This window comes from Camelus ferus, chromosome 5, assembly GCF_009834535.1.
Source record: "Camelus ferus isolate YT-003-E chromosome 5, BCGSAC_Cfer_1.0, whole genome shotgun sequence".
NCBI classification, from domain to species: Eukaryota; Metazoa; Chordata; class Mammalia; order Artiodactyla; family Camelidae; genus Camelus; species Camelus ferus.
This window is the reverse complement of record NC_045700.1, coordinates 85,255,401-85,275,746: the sequence shown is the minus strand read 5'-3', so window position 1 is coordinate 85,275,746 and position 20,346 is coordinate 85,255,401. Positions and strand designations below refer to the sequence as shown.

At 36.0% G+C, this 20,346-nt stretch overlaps 1 protein-coding gene across 3 annotated transcripts in view; it reads left to right on the top strand.

Moving 5' to 3' along the window:
* The window catches only part of CUL3 (cullin 3), an 85,496-nt gene that overhangs the window by 35,159 nt on the left and 29,991 nt on the right, over positions 1–20,346 (top strand). For all 3 annotated transcript variants that reach the window (XM_032480353.1, XM_032480352.1, XM_032480354.1), the window contains 3 exons: positions 17,096–17,256; positions 18,199–18,313; positions 20,033–20,261. In XM_032480353.1, the coding sequence (XP_032336244.1) occupies positions 17,096–17,256; positions 18,199–18,313; positions 20,033–20,261 (505 nt within the window). The remainder of the gene's footprint in view (positions 1–17,095; positions 17,257–18,198; positions 18,314–20,032; positions 20,262–20,346) is intronic.

The window sequence follows — 20,346 nt, the reverse complement described above, 5'->3', positions numbered from 1 at the left end:
GAGTGGGCAGATGAAATCTCAGACTTTGAATCCTGGGTATTATGTGACCATAGTCAAGAAACTAATTAAGTTCATTTCTCAGCTTCTTCATTTATAAAATGAAAATAATATTGTGCCAGTTGGGTAAAGTCCCATGAGGCTTAAAGTAGCCACTCATGTAAAGCACTTACAGGGCCTGGACCATAGTAATGTGCTCAGTAAAAATTAACTGATGTATTTCCCTTCCTCTTTTTATCAAACCCATCTGTTAGTACCACAACCCTGAATAAAACCAGCAACTTGGGCTTCTGCTGGTGGAACCCCCTGCGGGAAATCTCACACAGGTAGCTCAGTGCCCTGTTGTCCATTGTCGGAAACCTCCAGCAGCCCTCCACACTGCCCAGGAGTCTCACGCTTCCTCTAGTCAGCTAGCTTATTCCGCCACTTTGAAACAACTATTTCTCTTCAGACCTCCAGCTGTCCTGCTAGTCCCCTTACTCTTAAACAGTCTTGCCTTCTGCCTCGCAGAGAGAAAGAGAAAGCATCAGTGGAAACTATATTCATTTCTTGCCTCTGAATCTGCAGTTTCACCTGTGTTTTCTTCCCTTTTGTGTTTCTCTTTTTCCCTCCTGCTTTAGTGGAGGGCAGTGTCTCCTCTCCTATCAAATGCCAGTTCCTCACCTGTGTTAAAAGAGCACCTCTCCTTCTACTTTGCAAAAATCCTGAAGTATTTTCAGATTCTGCCTTTTTACTGGTCTCTTACTCATCAGCCACTTGTATCTTCAAAATAAATCCCACTGAATTTTCTTTTGGACTCCTGCACTGCCTCCCAGGGTCTCGCATCGCCATTCACAGCTAAATGTCTCATGGGAAATGTTGACACTTGATGTCTCTTTTTTCTCATCTTTTATTCATTTTGTATGTGTTCCCATCTTGCTTCTACCTCAGCTCTTCTGTTCAGTCTTGCTCTTCCTAGCGTCACCATGTCTACACATCTCTGAAAGCAAAGCTCACTGCTAATCCTCATGCGCCTTGATTTTTCCAGCAGCATTGGCACAGATGACTACTCTTTTCTTCTTCTGACGTGTTGGGTTCTTAATTTCTGTGACCAAGCACTCCCTTGTTATGCCTCCTACTTTTCTGGCTGTTTCTTTTCAGCCACTCTTCCTCCTCCTCTGCCCGCCTTTAAATGGCAGTGCTCTTGGGGCTTAGTCCTAGTCCTTAGTCCTTCCTTCTCCTGGTACATATTATTTGCTTTCCTTAGCTCTCTGTGCTGCCTCTGTGCAGACGGTTCCCACATTATGTCTCCAACCTCATTCTGAGATTAAAAATCGTAAATTCGTTTGCCTAGTTTATGGACCCTTCATAGTCTGAGAGGTACTTCAGACTTGGCATTTCCACATGAGCTCATAATCAGTGTCATTCCATTTGATCATGACAGAAACCTGGGAATTATTTTTGTCAGTTTTTTCTCCTCTGTTCTAACATCATGTATTTCTAGAATCTGCGATTTCTTTGTTTTCATATCTACCCCACAAGACCCCAGAGCACCTTCACTTCTCAGTAACTAGCCATGCAGCATTCACTATGCTCTGCTCTATTCTCTTTTTCATATTGCTGCTAGAATTATTACTTTAAAGCATGTGATTATGTTACTGCCCTGCTAAAATCCTTCTCTCTCATCTTGGAATCTTCACACATATCTTCTGTCTGAAAATGTTTCCTCCCTCCGTGTGATTTGTTCCTACTTATCCTAAGTCTTAGCTTAAATTTCTGGTAAGCTTTCTCTGGCCCCTGCTATGTATGGCCCACTGTCACAGCCTCTCTCATTCTACCTGGTGCTGCCCCTTCTGGAGCATCTGTCACAGTCATTATTAACAACTGTCAGTACCGCCTTCCTCACTAGCCTGAACTTTATGAGGCTGATGTCTCTGTCACCACTGCATCTCCAACACCTAGCACAGCTCCTTGTACAAACTAGGCACATAAACCTTTGAATTAATGTGCATATTCTTTTTTAATGGATCACACTTTTTTCAAAATGCTTATTAAAAATATGCAGTCTTAGGTACAGAAAGAAATTAAATTATTAGTAAGTATCTTCATATCTATAAGGTAAGAATTCTTTCATCCTTCATTCTCTTTACCCTGCCTTTTTGTGTGTAGTGTTCTGGTCTTAATTAAATAAGTACTTTTTAAAATTAAGGTAAAATTTATATACATTGAAATGTGCAGAACTGAAGTGTATAAAATATTTTTGATGCATGTATGCACCTGTGTAACCAGTACTTCAGTCAAGATAAATAAATGCTTTAAATTTTCCAAATATCAAGAGAAATTTTCCTATTGATGTTTTATGTTATTTTCTTTGAAGTTTTTACCCTCATTCCAGACTTGTCATCAGATCACTTTATCTGCTAGATGGGACACATACGTGAGATGTATATGAGTTTTCTAGACAGATTTCTTCTTCCGATGAGTACTGGCTCTGACTGTTCGAATTTTAGATCTCAGGCTCAGAGAGAGATGAGAGAAGATGCTACACTGTCTACCCACCTGCCACCTACTCAGCCAGCTGACTTTTGCTCTTAACTAGGAGGTGTCTGTCTAAAATGCCCTGCCTCAGCATATAGACACCATGGGACACACAGACTATTGAAAGTGAAAATGGGATCACAGGTTACATGGAGGAGCCACTGGTCAAAATTTGCCTCCTGTACTTTGTTGTTGGCAGGTTCTGTGTTCTAAAAAGAAAAGTGTACAGATCTCTAGACACAGCATGTGATCTTTAGTTTCTGCCACTGTATTCCTTTCTCACATTTGAGACTTGCATCTCCTGTTTAGCCTCTGAAGGCATTGGAATTTGTAATCTCTGCTTTATTAGTTTGTTCATTTTTTTCTGTAAGAAATGTTAACATGTTAAACTTTTAAGGTTGATTTGGGACTACTTAGTATAAGTTTCCTTTTCCGTTTTTTAATTGCTTAAAAGATTAATGATTGGGAAAAGATCTGAGTATTTTATGGAGAAAATTTGTTATAACATAGCTTATATTATGGCTTTAATTATCAAAACAATACACAAGTATATTAGTGTTCAGTTAATTTTTTCCCCTTAAACTATAAAATGAATATAATATTAAGGAAAAATTAAATTTATGCATGGTGCTCCATAGGTTACTTTTGAGCAATTAGAATTAATGTCAAAGGAAATAGGAAAGCATTTCCTATTGTGATATGTAGGGTTAATGTAAGGTTAGTAGAGGAATTTTCTGCATAAGACTTGGTGATTTTCAAAGATATTTTCATATTTTTACTTGGATTTATATTTCCAGTCATTTTCACAAATATCAAAGATATAGTAGTAGTGCGGGTTTTCCTTGAAGACTGCAGGCTGTAAATTCAGAGGCATGGGGAGAGAGAGAACCCAGGAAAGGAGGATCACCGCTTCTTTGAGCTATTTGGAAAGTCATTAAGGATGGGTGACAGGGTGAGGTGGAATGTAGCAACTACTTTGTAAAGAGGAGAAAAGCTGAAGAACTGATGCTCCTGGTCTCCTTAGCAAGGTAGAAGATGGGACCATCAGCTGTGAGTGACAGAAGCATGTGAGGTGTTGAGGAATGTGGTAGGCTGAGTAGTGGACTCCCAGATGTGGCCGTGATTAATTTTTGGAACCTCGGGATTGTTACCTTATATGACAGAAGGATCCTTGCAGGTGTGATTCGGTTAAAGATCTTAAGATGAGGGGGTCATCCTAGGTTATCCTGGCGGGCCCAGTAGAACCACAGGATCCTTATAAGAGGGTTGCAGGAGAGTCTGAGTAAGAGAAGGCAGTGTGATGACAGGCAGAGATTTGAGTGACACACTTTGAGGATGGAAGAAGGGTTATAGCCAGGAAATACAGGTGGCCACTAGAAGCAGAAATAGACAAGGAAGTAGATTCCCCCTTCAGAGCCTCCAGAAAGAACCAGGCCTGCCAACATTTTGAATTTAGCTTAGGGAAACTTGTTTGAATCTTCTGAACTCCAGAACTGTTAGAGAATTTTAATGAGGTGCTAAATTTGTAGTCATTTACTCAACAACAGTCGGAAACTAACACAGGGGAAAAGTTTGTAATATCCACTGTGCTGGGGTCAGCTCTCTGTACGTAAGTGGATCATCCGTAGAGGATAATTTAGGTGAGTTGGCAAAAATTTTGTATGGTGGAGGCAGTCAGCAGCGTTTGTACTTTTTCCTAGGGTACATCGCAATCTCAGAGAAGAATATTCAAAAACTAAGGAAAACCCACTGATAGAATTTGCCTTATTGAGTATGGGGAAGAATTCTAAGATAGTAGCATTGTTAAAGTTGTTGATTGTGAGTCTGCTGTTTAATAGGCATGGCAAGTCACTCACAAGATCCCAGGAAACAGTATTAGGTGTTAGGGATCGGTAGACCTGTAGATACAGTGAGAGTGAAGAGCGGTTTAAGAGAGAGGAAGAAGCGGGTCTTTGATACCAGAGATATTTTCTGTCTTCTAATGAGGCTCAAGGTGTGCCCATATCAATATGTGGGTGAAGGGAATCCTGATAAGATGGGAGATGAAAATTTCAGCATCTGTAAGGAGTGTGTCAAGTTGGTCATTATTATGAATACTGCAGTTACCAAAGGTAATAGATGTCAAGGAGCAGAGTTGAGAGAAATAAAGTAAGCTATTTTCTGAAGCTACCAAGGATTTGTATGTCCTTGGAGGTCAGAAGGTAGGATGAGAACATGGAGATGGTGGAATTTGTGAGTCTGTACTTTCTCTTGTAGATTTTGTTGTTTTTAGGTCCAAAAAACATTTCTTCTTTACAGTATTCTAGATTGCACATTTAGACAAGTTTGAAAACAGCTGTATTCAGGAAGAGCACAGATAGGTTGCTTAAGTCTTCTTGGTGCTTTCTCTGCTTTCAAAATAACATCTTAGAAGCAAATAGAATCCAGTGACTTTTGAGCTGTTAAAGCTTCACTCTTGTTCATTATTTTTACTGACCACTTTTGCAAGAAGGGTCTGTGCAAGACAGGTTTCCTATGTATGCTCTAGTTTTTACATTTGTGACTGTCAGTGTAGTACCTTGACACCTTATGGTTAGGTCAAAAGCCAAGTTCCAGGCCTTTATGTAAAATTAAACCAGGGCAACATCATAGATGCTGTAAAGGTTAAGAGTGTTGTGCTTGATAATTAAGATTTCTTTCTTGCCTTCCATTTCAGCTTCTGTTTCAAACAAATTAATAGAACCATAAACAACTTAATTACTATGCCCTGTGAGGTGATTTTGTGTGTGTGCAGTGATGATGTGGCAATCTATGACATTGAGGTTAGGGGGGAAAATACTAATTCAGCATGAAGTATGCCCTGTGGTGCAGTCAGACATGGAGCACATACATGTATCTTGGTGTAGGAAAGGAAAGGAAAGGAAACTTCTTCCATAAAGGAGGCTGCTCCCAATACACATGTATAGGATGTTTGGAGTAGTGAGAAAAATACTCAGTGATGATGAGTTGAGAGACATTCATCTTTAATTCCTGTTTTGTCATTAATTTCCTTAAATCATGTAACCTCTCTGGCAAAGACTCTTGCTGCTTTATCCATAAGGAAAATACGTTTATTGAGTAAGTGCTCTGGTTCTTACCTTTTTGAAGTTAGAGATGCCTTGGAGAATGGTGAGAATTCCTGGGCTCTTTCCTAAAAGCAGGCATCTGTGTACCTGTTGTGTATATGCACAACACACAACACACACTTTTATATGCAGTATCAGGTGATTAAATGGGTTCCCTGAAGCCTATCTTTGGGATCTGGTTGAGGATGTATTGTTTAGATCATTTTAGATTTTAGAGCTCTTTTAGCTCTGAAGTCTTAATACCATTTTCAGGGTGAAAGTGGACCCCTGTATGTGGCGACTGGGTCGTGGTAATGAAGGGTAAAACGGGAGGTATGAGTAGCTTAGTGTTAAGTTGACAACAGTTTCTTTAAGAACTCTTAAAGTGGATTGATAGAGCCTCGGTTGGCTGAGTCTACCCAATACTATTCATAATAGTAGATAACACTTTCATGGCTTAGTGTGTGCTAGGCACTGTTTTAAGTACATTTAAGTATATTAATTCATTTAACTCTCACTATATTTTTTATTGTTATTTTTAAGCAGTAGTTTGGGAAAGTGAAATACATTTTTTTTTACTTAAATTTTTTTTCTTTGAAACAGTAAAAATACTTTTCTGAATGCATAACAACAGATATCATTTATTACATGGCTGTATTCCTGTGCTAAATGTTTTAAATACCTGACCTTCCAGGTGAGTATTTACCTTTCCATTTTGGGAATGAATAAACAGATTAGATTAAGAACTGAGAATAGAGGAAGTAACTAACTTGCCAAGGTTGCACAGTTGCTACATTACTATTGTAGTGAATTGAATCCCAGTCTGTTTTGATTCCAAGGCTGATTACGGTCGTCACCACTTCGCTGCACCATGTCAGTGCAGAAGAATTATGTGTATTGACTCTGCTTTACAGAATTTATGATCATTTACCCAGAGTTGAAGTAGCATTCATTCACCTTTGTGCTTATGAAGATAAATTTATTTATTCGGCAAGTATACAATGAGTGTGTATTATCTGTCAAACACTGTTCTAAACAGCTAGGTTCTTTTTCTAGTTTTTTCTATCATTGGGCTGTTTTATGTTGTAGACATTCCATTTGGGCAGATAATCCTGGTTTCCCAAGCCTAATTTAAGAACAGTGGCTTTATCAAAGCATATTAGAAATCTTTAGTATTCTGCTTCTTTTCTCACTTTTTATTTTGAATCGTGTAATAAAATTCTCACTGAAGAAGTAACTTTCTAAGACCTAAGATACCTAATTGTTATTAGAAGTTATTTAAAACCATCATTATTTGAACACTCAGAAACTCAGCAGAAATATTAGAAACTGTAGCAGTTATTTTATCCACTTGACAGTATGCTAGCCTTACACTAATTTGAAAGTCCTCTTCTAATGCTTTAAAAAACACACTTGTTGATATATAACATAGATAAAACTGCATGTCTTTTTTGCCCAATTTTTTTTTTAAAGGTGGATTTTCTGGGGGTAATTTGTGGTAGTCCTTTATATGTTTTGGGTTAAACCCCTTTGTCAAATAATATATGCATTGTGAGATACCATCTTCCATTCTGGGCTTGCCTTTTCTTTTAATTGTGTCTTTGAAGAGAATGTTTTAATTTCAGTTTTTCAGTCTGCAGTTGCTGGATAAAGTATATGTATCCATTGGTCACATTTACTAACAAGTTCAGATCTTCCACATCTTTACTAAATTTTTTTGTCTGCTTGTCCTGTCAACTATTGAGAAATATTAAAATCTTCAGACTTGATTTTGGGTTTGTTTATTTCTCCTTTTAGTTTATGTATTTTGAGATCTTGTTACAAAGTGAGTATAAATTTAGGGTTTTAGCTTCCTATTGAATTGACTTTTATTTTTATGAAATATCCTTCTTCATCCTGAGTGATAATTCTTGCTTAACGACTACTTTGGTATCTTACGTTTAATGTTTGCATGGCGAACTTCTTTCCATCCTTTCCTTTCCACCTTTCTGTGTCCTTATATTTAAGGTGTGTCACTTATAAGCACCATATAGTAACATACTTCTTAACCCCATCTGATAATCTTTGTTTTTAAATTGAAAGGTTGAAGGATGTAGTTCATTTACATTTAATGTAATTATTGATACATTTGAGTTTATATTTGCCATCCTACTGGGGTTTTTTTCTCTTTGTCTTATCTGTTTTTTGTTGATTTTTCCCAGCTTTCTTTCCTTTTAGGTGAATCAAGTATGTTTTATTATCCCATCCCCCTCCCTGATTAGCTGTTATTTATATATGCTTTTATTGTTTTAAGGATTACCTTAGAGATTACAACATAGATCCTTATAGTTTACCTTATTAGTTTTTAGTTTTTGCTTTTTTTTAAAAAAAACACTTGTGGATAGTACAAGAGTCTTAGAGTATTTTGACTTCCTGGGGTTTTTTCCCCTTGGCTTTCAGACATTTGATCCTGAGATTTTTGTTTTGCTGGGGACAGGACTGGTAATTTTTCCAACACTGTGTATGGAAAATTGTAGAGTCCCTAGATGGTGATACTTTCTTTCAAAGGAAATGTAATTTTCTTCCGGCAGGCAGGCATGATATCACTGTGATCTAGTTGAAGCTGGCGTTTAGGCTTTGTTAAGGTTGGTCTGTGTTTTGCCTTTATTTACCAGGCATATTTTTACTCACAGGAAATAGCCCTTCTGGGGTCTCAGCTAAAAGCCCGAGTTATTTACCAGTTTGATCTCCACATTACTGTGCCTTGAGGTTTCAGCTTTTGTCTCCTCTTCACTGCAAGTCTGCCCACAGTCTCTGTTTAGCTCTTTAGCCTCGCAGTGCTGCTTTCTATTTGGTGTTTTGGTGTCTCACCCATGCTTAGGTGGTGTGTCAGGAAACATCTCGATGAAAATTGCAGAATTTCTGGTTCTTCTTTGCATTTCTCTCTTCTTCAGACTTTTACCTCGTGGTCTTTGCTGCTTAATAGCCAGCCCATCTGTGACTTTCTGCTTGGCTTCTTATTTCCAGTTCTCCAGATACAACAAATGACCCAAGGGAACGAGAGAAGGCAAATGTAGGGCTCCTCTCAGTATACTTGCCTTTTCTCCAGGATCCTGGCTCCGCAAGTCTATGTTGCCTTTGTTGCTCCTTGATACTCTTACACTGTTTGTTTGTTTGTTTGTTTGTTTTAATTGTTGTAAAATGCACATGACATAAAATTTATTATCTGAACCATTTAAAAGTGTATAGTTAGTTCTGTGATACTAAGTACATTCATACTGTTGTACAGTCATCACCTCCATTCATCTCTAGAATTTTTATGTTGCAAAACTAAAACCCAATATCCATTAAATGATAACTCTCTATTCCCCCCTTCTCTCACCCCCTGGTCACCCCCCTTGTACTTTCTGTCTTTATGAATTTGACCTCGAGCTACCTCGTGTAAGTGGAATCAGAGTATTTGTCCTTTTGAAACTCAGGTTTCATCCATGTTGTAGCATGAGTTCAAATTCCTTCCTTAAGTGATTAGTGGTTACCAAAGGGAAAAGAGGGGTGAGGAGGGCTAGGCAAGACGGGTAAAGGGGGTCAGCTGTGTGGTGACAGAAACTAAATTTTGGTGGTGAGCACGTTGTAGTGTATACAGAAGTCAAAACATAATGTTGAACACGTGAAATTTATGTAATGTTATAAACCAGTGTTGCCTCAACTTAAAAAATTCCCTTGCTTTTTAAGACTGAATAATACTCAGTTGTATGAATATACCACATTCGCTTATCTGTCATCTGTCAGTGGCCACTTGGATTGTTTCTACCTTTTGGCTATTTTGAGTAATGCTACTATGAAAATGGGTGTACAAATATTTCTCTAAGACCCTTCTTTTGACTCTTCTGAGTATATACCCAGGTGGTGGAATTGCTAGATCATATAGTAATCCTATTTTTAATTTTTAGGTAGCCACCATATTATTTTCCATAGCAGCTGCACCATTTTACATTCCCAGTAACGGTACTCACGCACTCCAGTTTCTCCATAGTCTCATTGACACTTGTTCTTTCCTTTCCTTTCTTTTCTTTCTTTTTTCTTTTTTCATAGTAGCTATCTTGATGGCTGTGAGGTGGTGGCTTTTTCTTTTCATCTTGCTTTTATAGTTCTTGCCAAAGGAGTCAGTCTTATAAAAGTTATTCTTTCAAGACTTAAAGTGGAAATATGTGGAATAGCATTTTGAGGTGGATGTTATTTTACAGATGAAGAAACACACAGATGTTAAGGTCACACCTAGTAAATGGCAGAGAAAGGATTGAAAACAGCCTATCTGGCTTTTAAATCTGTGCTCTCAACCACTGAATTATAATCGCTTCTCTAATACAGATCTTCTTTTCTAAAAGTCTTAATCTCTTTGCTTCGAAACCTTGAGGATGATTATGCTTATGGTTCTTTTTTATTATTATTATTTTAATTTATTTCTTCAGTTGGGGAGAGGTAATTTTGTTCATTCAGCATTTATTCTTAGAGGAGGTACTGGGGATTGAACCCATGACCTCATGCATGCCAAGCATGCAGCTCTGCCTCTTGAGCTATATCCTTCCCCACTGATTACTCTTATGGTTCTAACAGGGACTGTATTCCAGTGTTGTTGGTTTTTTCCCCCCACCATTACATTTATTAAATTTTGGAGTAGAGAACAGTGCTTGTATTTTGTGATTCAGTGCAAATACATAGCTTTAGAGAAACATGACTAGAGGTTTGATTTATCAGCTATCCTAAGATACAGTTCTTAAAATAAATGGGAATTATTTGAAAATACAATTTCTTGTAACTGTACTGTTTCAAAAGCTTTCACAGCCCTAAGAGGGAGATTTGGGGTCCATTTTATGGTGGCAGAAACTATTTGACTTTGAGCTTTAGTTGTCGAGCTAAATTTTCAAGCCAGGTTTTTAGACACCATATTCAGTGCTTTTCCATTCACTTTACCAGTAATATTGTTAAATCCAGAAATGTTAATCTGTGCGATTTACTATTTCGTATCTTACAGATGTTTTTCAGCAGTGTAGTCAGGCACTAGCATTCTGGAAAATATTGGGACAGTTCTTTAAACTTTGATCTGATTAACCTTTTTTGCCTACTGTAACTCTGCAGTAGAAACTTCTTTGTTGCTTTTCTGTTTATTTTTAATGTTCTGTTTCTGTCTTCATTGTGTTAAGCCATTTTAACTCATATGTATCTCATGTTTTCAAAGTGAACCCTGCTTGAAAACGCTCAAGTTTATTACTTGTTAATAGAAGACTACCTAGTGATTAAGCTTGGGGAAAGCAGGTTCAAACATTATTCTAAACCACAGTAGCTACTTGTTACAGAGCTATTTTCTTGTTTTTTTTTTTCTTTAATGAGTTTAATTTTTCAGAATTTATCTCTAGTTTATGAGTGGGAGATGTATTTAATATTTGTAAAGATTTTTAACCTCGTTTACATTCCTTTTTTTCTATTCTCTTTTTTAAAAAAATAAAAACAATTGAGGATTTTCTTACTTTGAGGACAAGAAACTGAAAAAGAATTAAGTTTAATTAACGATTTTGATAGTCGTTTGCTCGATAAACCAACTTTTAGACCTATTTGCTCCAATTTAAAAAATGGTCTTTGCCTAAATAAATAACCATTGGCCACAGTGCAATCAAGCAGGAAAGTGCAGATAAATGAGTACAAATCTGTAACTGCCCTTAGTTCATTTAGTGGTATTATTAAAAGTACTGAACTACTGGTATTTGAAGCAAAAATTTTATAAAGAGCTTCCTTACATTTGAGACAAGGATTGTTACATTTCTATTATAGTAGTACTAAGTTTTCCGAGTTGAATGTGACCCAAAGGTTAGTTTTAGAATTTGCTTCCCAAATACCTGTTTCATCTTACAAGCAAACATTGTTCAAATGAGACTAGATTTGAGTGACATTGAAAGGAGCTTATAATTTGTTCTCTCCTCAGGTGCACCATTGATTCCTGTGCCCAGTACACATGTATCCTCGTGTGCTTTTATTGTGACATAAAGACTGTTGGTTAAAAATATTTCCTGAACTATTTCTTGTGGGTAAAGTAGTGAGAGTTATTTTTTTTTAATTTTTTTATCAAATCTTTGTCATTGTTTTATTGAAGTATCACTCCATGAGTAAGGAAGCTGTTCAGCCCACTTAGAGAGTCACTCCTTGACTTTGCACAGGTTTAGCTTTCATAAGATCTATGTTTTTGCATAGTGTGTCTTGACACCTCTGAGATGCTTTTGCATGCTGAGTTTGATCTTTTGTTCACTAGCTAAATATTTAGGTGTCTTGGTGAAGCCATCAGTTAAGGGGAAAAGACAAATATTTGCCAAGATGCCGGAAATAGTGGTATCTGTGGCTTTGCAGGGTGAAGCACATGTAGGCTGCTGTCCTCTTGTCTGCTGGGCACGTAAAGAGCCCTTGGTCATGAGTAGGAATTTGCCAAAAGAGTTTTACGTGGGGATCAGCTGGTTCTTTCTTCTTAAAGCAGAGGAAGAAAGAATCCATCTCTCTCTACCTCAGCACCTACAGGCCTGCCTGTGTTAGTTGATGCTTTTAAACATGTGATACTTCCTAAATTTATCTAGCTTTATATTACGGTTGTTTTTGGCAGGCAAGTTGGTCGTACAAGAGCTATTCTTTTAAGACTACAAGTGGAATAGCATTGTGAGGTGTGTGTTGTGTCATAGATGAAGTGTTTATGAGTTGGTTTGTCAGCTTAACTGTTCAGATGAAGTCAAATGCAAAAGTAATGTGACTTCCTGATTCTGAAAATAGGAGCAATGAGATGGTCCTGTCATTGGTTACTCACTCTCATCCCCTGGTCCATCTGACTTGTAAAGATTCTTGTCCACTTCAGGTTTGCTCGGCCTAGGATAGCAACTCCTGTGAGAGGAAACCATAGATAGAGATTTGAAATGTAGTTTTATCTCTGTCGTGATGAAACTCACATCCCTTTAGTAAATCTAATGTTTGATTCAGACATTTAGGCTTTCAAATGTATTTTTAGAACATCTTATATTTAAAATGCCTATATTTTGGCTTTAAAAAGGCAAATAGAAACAACCACCAACTTTGTATCTCTGCTGAACTCTTTTCAGTAGATAAATGACTAATGTTGAACTCATACAAACTATTTTTTTATCAAATTAAATACTCACACAGAAACATATATGAAATAAAAAGTTCTGTAGTGATTTAATTTTTATTTCATTTTTAGTGATTAGGGTTAAATTGATACTGTATTACATAAAATTAGCCACTTACTTTTTAACAAAGATTCCTATTAGAATCTGTAATGAAAATGTGTCCTCAAAAGCTGATTTTTTTCTGATATTGCCAATAAGCAGCAAACAAAAGATTCAGCATATTTGTTCAGCAAATATTTTAATATATATCACGTGCAGATCACAAGTTTCTTGTGAATGTGTGCATGCATTGCTGTTTATGTATGAAACACATAAACACTCAGGTGTGTGTATGTATAGCTTTTATTTTGCTTGATGATAGTTAATCATTTATACCAAACATTTAATATAATTGACTATTCAGTATTACTAATTTAAGTAGTCATACTCAAGTTTGCAGGCTTTCCCTTCTATATTTATTAGCTCTCCGGTATATATAATCAAATTTTAGGGTTATTGGGTTTTCTTAATATTATGTCATTTAACTATAATCATTATATACACCTTGATAGTATTACATTAAAAGACAAAGGTTTAGCCCTTATACAGCATCATCTGTATTTCCCTTATCTCCAGTTGTCTTCCATGGACCTAAATTTTCTATGCTTTGCTCAAACACTTCAACCATGTGTTCTCGTCGTACCTGACTTTCTCTACTCTGAAGCATCATTCCCCCCTTATGCAGTATACCTGAAGAACTCATCAGCTGCACCTGGCTCCCTTTCTGCCTTTTTGCCAGAGGGCTTAAGATAGCAGGCATTATACGCCATACAGTTATAGACTTACCTACTTTGGTAGTGACAGCATCTCTGTGTTCAGGATTGAGCAGAGGGAAACCCAGGCCAGGGGAGACTGATAACAATTAGAAAGGGAAGAAGTAATAGTGAAATGTGTCTTGATCCGTGGTGTGTGTTAATTTTTTATCAGAGAGTTAAGCTTCAAAGGAAATCATATTATCGAGTTTTAGAGACTAAGGTCTTTACCAGCCCATTGTAAACCAGAACCAGATTGGATAAGTGACTTACTCAGGGTCACATCACCAGTTAATGGTAGAGCCAGAGATCATACAAAGAAATTCCTAACTTTGCATCCATTTTTGTATTCAAAAATTTATCATAACTGACACATCCACTTTAGAAAACAGTTTCACAGTTTCCATATGGCCCAGTACTTCTCCTAGAAATCCGTTTAAGAAAAATGAAATCATATGTCCCAACAATAAAGATTGTACCCAAGTGTCCATAGCAACATTACTCGTATAGACTGGAAACAGCCGGTGAACTAGAAACAGTCCCAAATATCCATCAGCTGACAAATGGACAAACTGAAAGTGTCACAGTCATACAGTGGAATACTATTCAGCACTAAAAAGGAATGAAATACTAGTCCGTGTTACATTAATGAACTTTAGCAACTTTATGCTTAGTGAAAAATCAGACACAGCAGATTACATATTATATGATTCCTCTTACATGAAATGTCCAGGAATGGAATTGTACAGAAAGAGAAAGCAGGAGTGCTGGAAGTGGAGATTGACTGCAGATGGGCTCGAGGGATTTTTTTTTCTTTTCTGAGTAATGGAAATATATTCTAGAGCTAGATTGTGGCAATGATTGCATAATATAGAAATTTTATGTAAATTATTGAACCAGGCTCTTAAAATGAGTGAATTTTATAGCATATAAATTATACTGCAGTAAAGCCAAAAGGGGGAAACATTTTTTAAAAATCTCACTTAAACACTCTTAATTTACTCTGAAGATTAGGTTGCTTGTGTCTTTTGTTTTGTAACCTTTTACCAAAAACAATAAAATCTGACCTAATTCTTTTGACATTTCTCTTAGTCTAAATTAAGAACATGTCGTTTTTTAAAAGGTTGATATCTTAGTAGACGTATGTTAAACTTGCTAATAATACATATATGATACATATATATATATATATATATATATATATATATGATGTTACATATTCCCTACAGGATGTGCTGAATGTCACGTAGGCATGTAGTATGGTTGGAACTTAACAGTACCTGCCAGAATCACCAGTACTTTCTATTCTAGCTGTGAAATAGCTTGACTGATACAATTCTCTCAATGCTGTTCCACTACTTTTCAGTGTATCTTCTCTATTTTGCTCTTATCAGTTGAGCTTTGCTTACTGGGAGTTACATTTGTTTTCAAACCTGTTTATGCTAATTGTACTTCTTGTTATTGCATAATTTAATATTGTGTAGATCAACAAAATAGTGTGGCTAACAATACAACTTGTTCTTTGGCAAACTAGATAGAATGTTTTGGAAAGACTTAACAAAGGCAAATCACTAAATATTGGGTAATTTGTTAATTTAAAAGACTGACTGAAGTAGAAATTGTAAAAATCTCAAAGGCTTTTACATTTGGATTGCTTTACAATTGTCTCTAGTTCATGATCCATCCTAATGAAACTGGAAGTAAAAATGCTAGGCAATTTATGTTGTATGGGTGTATGTGAGAAAGTCAGCATTGAGCTCTAATCACATAACTCGTGTTCAGAGAAAAAGTCTTTATCCCAAAGAATGCTTATATGTTTCAGATTAAAATATTTAAGGTACTGCTGTGTGTATGTGTGTGTGTTTATTAAATAGTTTTCCTCTTTTGCCACTTGAATTAATCAACCAGCTACTGGTTTTGATGGCCTTGGGTAAGAGTGATTCTGTATATGGTACTTTTCTGCACTATAGAAATTTATATTCAGAACTGTAAAAATCAAATTTATAAATAATTTGTGTAATAATTGGAATAAATATTTTCATAATAAGAACTCTCATTCTTTTGTAAAGTATTAGATTTATACCAGTTTTTATTGAATACATTTTGTTTTTTCCTGAAAAGTAAGCCAGAATCAGGATGTTAGTAGAGGAGTGTTGGGCCTGCAAGTCATGAGAGTATAAAGTAGCTTAAGTACATAGAAAACACTGAGAGCCATCAAAAAGGAGGGAGGGATGTGGTCAGGGCAAAACTCAGAATTTAAGATCTTGAGGAAGGAAGTTCAAGAACTTTTTGTTGAAGTCATCAATGAAAATTTTTGAACTTAACTAAAGTTGCTGTTGGGATTTGAAAAATGTGATACAGAATGTAGAAAGTGAACACCAAAGATGCTAATAAAAGAGCAGCTTTCTTTATAGCCATTAGGTATGTACCATTGTGTAAGATGAATGAAAGAAGGTTGGAGGCAAAATGTCTGTGAAGAGTGGTACTCATGGGGAATTTAATAAAAATTGGTTGGAAGGTTGATAATACCATTTTATGTTAATATGTTAGAACTTCTGTTATGTTTCTCTTTTAGCTTTATTTGATGTTGCTTGTTGTGACCAGTGTTCCTTTAAAAGTTCAGAGATCACAGCTTGCAGTGGGTCTTGTTTTTGGATTTGGAATGCTTTTAAGAATCTGGTAAAACCAATGGGCTCTGTTTCCAAAGTACTTATGTATGAACAAACACACAGTTATTTAAAAATTTTAGAAGTTCACAGACCCACCAAAGCCCAGAGAGATCCTGGTTAAGAACAGAAAGGAATTCTACTACTGATTAATCTTTTTTTGTGAATTAAAAACAGTAGTTTTATTTCAGTGTCTTTTGGTGTAAACATAGATTTTTAAAATATTGCACAAAACGGGACTTTTGTAGCCCGTATTTCTGGATTATCTATCTCTATAAAGTGAAATACCTGTAATTGTGTTGGTGAGAACTTGAAAGTAAGATGACTACCAGTAAATAATTAGAAATGACAGTAGATGGGAATGTTTTAATTATGTAATACTTCATGCTGCTCTGCTAAATCATTAGAGCCTTTTAATATTTACCAGTACGCAGTCAGCTTGAGTCACATGCATCTGTATTCATTCAGCTCTGAATTTTACTTGAAGAATATGATCTTTGAATATGGTTTTTAAGAGAGTAAGAGCCGTAGTTGGGCATGGAATGGGTCCAGGCATAGGCTGCCTGCCTTTCTCCTCTGCTTTCTGCTGACTTGCCTCTCTCCCTGGCGCAGTGCTTGCTCTTTTCCCCCATTTTTCGTAGGATAATGGACGACCACCGGCGGCCATTGTTTGTTTCAGTAAAAATTGTAAATTGTAAAGACTTACCGTCTTTTATATAGCTTGGAAAGTACTGAAAGATTCCATGTTACTTGAAGTGTTTCTCACCTGAGAAACTGACCTCTTTGGGAATTTTATTTCCTTTATTATTATAACTCACAATGATGATTTTTATGTTCACAAGCATTGTACTCATGTTTATATTATGATTTTGTTTTAACTACAGGACCGTGTATATGTACAACAAAATAATGTGGAGAATGTCTACAATTTGGGATTAATTATTTTTCGAGATCAAGTTGTGCGTTATGGGTGTATTAGGGATCACCTCCGACAAACGCTATTGGATATGATTGCAAGAGAGCGGAAGGGAGAAGTTGTAGACCGGTATAATAATCTTTTTACTCTCTGGGGTTTGGTGTATAGGGATTGTATCTTGAGAACCAATTCACTGTCATAATTTTATTTAAAAAAATAGAAGTTTGTCCATGTTATAAAAATCCTCAAAAACCTTATATCACAGTTAACCAAGTTAGCTAGATTTCAGCTTAAAAGTACACATTTATTTTTAGAAACCATCCTAAGCTTTTATCTGATATACTTTTTAAAAGCAAATCAGCCATTAGTCTCCTTTTTGATTTGTCATGTGTTTTTTATGCTGGCGTTTTGTTCTTCTTGCTGTTTGATAACATTTTTGTTTCTTTGTCATTGTCTGTAAGGGCTGTTGGCTAGCATTTATTCGTCGTAACCCCCGCCCCCAACATTGTTGTGGTGCCATTTTTGTGACTCTGCAGCCAGAGTGGCTGAAACATGTGAGACTGCTTTCTCTGCTTTTTTGTATTCAAAGCAGCTGTTAGATGAAGACTTGTAAAGTTCTTTTTATTACAGCTTTGGTGTTTGGTCAGGATTGCCCAGAAGCCTTCTGGTACAAAACATTGTATTGCCTATTAGTAACCATGTGTGCTCGAGCACTGTACCCTCTCTCTCCTCCCTGCTTCCTGATAAATAGCCCTTTTATTCTCTCTGTTTTTTAATACACAGAAATATTTAGGTATTTTAATATTTAGACATTTTAAACGTATTTTCTTTAAAAATTCTAAGTTACAACAGCATGAGAACAACTTCATACCAATAGCTGTACAGGCAGGATACACTCTCCAGTTCAAATTACTCCAAATCCGTACGTTCTAAATGACTTGCTTATGGGAGACTGGTCACTTTGGTTTAAAAAAAAAATGTTCTGAAAGTCTTTGTAGCTACTTCTGTTGTATATTTTACATGAATCTTTAGTGTGCTTTTATTATCAAGTGGTTTAACTTCTTTTGACAGAGGCGCAATAAGAAACGCTTGCCAGATGTTAATGATTTTAGGTCTTGAAGGACGGTCAGTCTATGAAGAAGATTTTGAGGCTCCTTTTTTGGAAATGTCTGCAGAGTTTTTTCAGGTAATCAATGAAGATAATAAGTGCTCTTTTCAGAAGTTCTTAAAATTCTCAAATGTAGTTACTAATCTTAACCCTTTGAACTTTTTGGACTGAGGCCCTTTGGGGAAGAGGGTGCAGAAAAATACCCTTCAGTGTGCCTACCCCACATTCTCACATTCCAGTGAAGGAACTTACTGAAAACAAACTGGAGAGTTTGGACTTACACACCTGATTTTTTTTTAATTATATGTATAAGACATATAAACTTACAAATAACCTTAACATTTTATTATATTTATGTTACTAATTATTTACCATAAATTCACAGGCAGTATGTCACCAATAAAGTCTCACTATTCAGGCTTATAAAATAAATATAGGTATTTGCATGGTTCCATAGTGCATATATGTCTTAAAAACTTTTGATACCAATTTGCAGCAGTATATATGACCCCAACCCAACTAAATTGCCAAAAGTGAAGCTAAACTGGTACTAATTTGTAATAAATGATAATAACAATGACTGCGTGCTATGACAAACGCTGAGACAGTATTTATAAGGTCGTGATAATCAGGCATTCTTCATGAAAGCCTCAACTATCTGAGCAGTTTTATATTGTGGCTAAAATAGACTTAGTTGAATATTTAAAGTTTTTACTTCAATAATAACCTTTTTAAAAAATAAATGAAGAGAAATTTACAATAATTCTTCAGTAAGAGCCGTTGGATGTATATAAAAAGGAACTTGGTGAATTTTTGGGTCATTTACCAGTAAAGAAACAAAGGTGAAATTGCTGTGCCCCTCCCTTCCCTTTAATCAGTTTGTAGTCTGTCAGGAAGATTTTTGTGGCCTGTGCTGGTGAGTCTGGACAGTGCTTTATGAGCTATTAATTTTATAATGTAGGAAGCAGTTGTTATTTTCTAATAACACAGCAACTAGTTCTAGATATGTTCGACAATATTTTTGACGTTTGCATTTGTTTTAATTTCCTTCATTACAGCATAGAAACACCATTAGATAAAATCATCAGGATTCCTAAATGTTCTGCAGTGACATATGTATACATATGTGTATATATATAAAATACAATTTTTAATAGTGAGTGGACTGATTGTCTCACCAAGATTTTTGTTTAATGTGTTAATACCTGTTCTTACTATCAGGTTAAAATCAATTGGGTTAACATTTATAATTTGCTGGAACTTCTGTAAGACTGGTGTTAGCAGACAAGATTAATAGTTATTTTAAAACTCTGTTTCTCAAACTTTATGTATAATATATTCCTTTGAGAGTGGAAGTGGGGTGGGTGGCAGAAGGACTTCAGTGACTAGGAGAACTAGCAAACTGTACGATAAATGTGATGAATCTTTCTAGGTGTAATTTTACAATAAAACAAATTGAAGAAGAATGTCCCACTCTCTCGGGGTCATATGCTTCATTCTGTACTTTTGACCTTCGCTGGCATGTGCTTACTCTTTCTGATACTTAGAATACACTGGCAAAGTTTGAAAAATGCTGCTGAAGGATAATGTATTAATATAGTCTTATGTAAGTAATGCTTTACAGGTTATAATTGGGACTTCATGAATATATATATATATAAGAAGACACTATGTAAAATGTTAATAGTGCTTATGATACTTAGTTTGGTTTATGAGAAACACTGTTGAAACCCAGTTGAAAGCAGAAACACATTTCACTTCTGTATTTTCTTTTTTAAATCATACTTTTATTTGCAGATGGAAAGCCAGAAATTTTTAGCAGAAAACAGTGCTTCAGTATATATAAAGAAAGTAGAAGCTAGAATTAACGAAGAAATAGAACGGGTGATGCACTGCCTTGACAAATCAACTGAGGAGCCAATTGTAAAGGTGGTTGAGAGGGAACTCATCTCCAAGCACATGAAAACTATAGTAGAAATGGAGAACTCTGGGCTAGTACATATGTTGAAAAATGGAAAGACGGAAGGTAAGTGTTAGGAAGTGAAAAATAATTAAATCCTTATAGTTCTACCAGGTTCTCATTATTTTTTTACCTCTAATAGATTACGAAT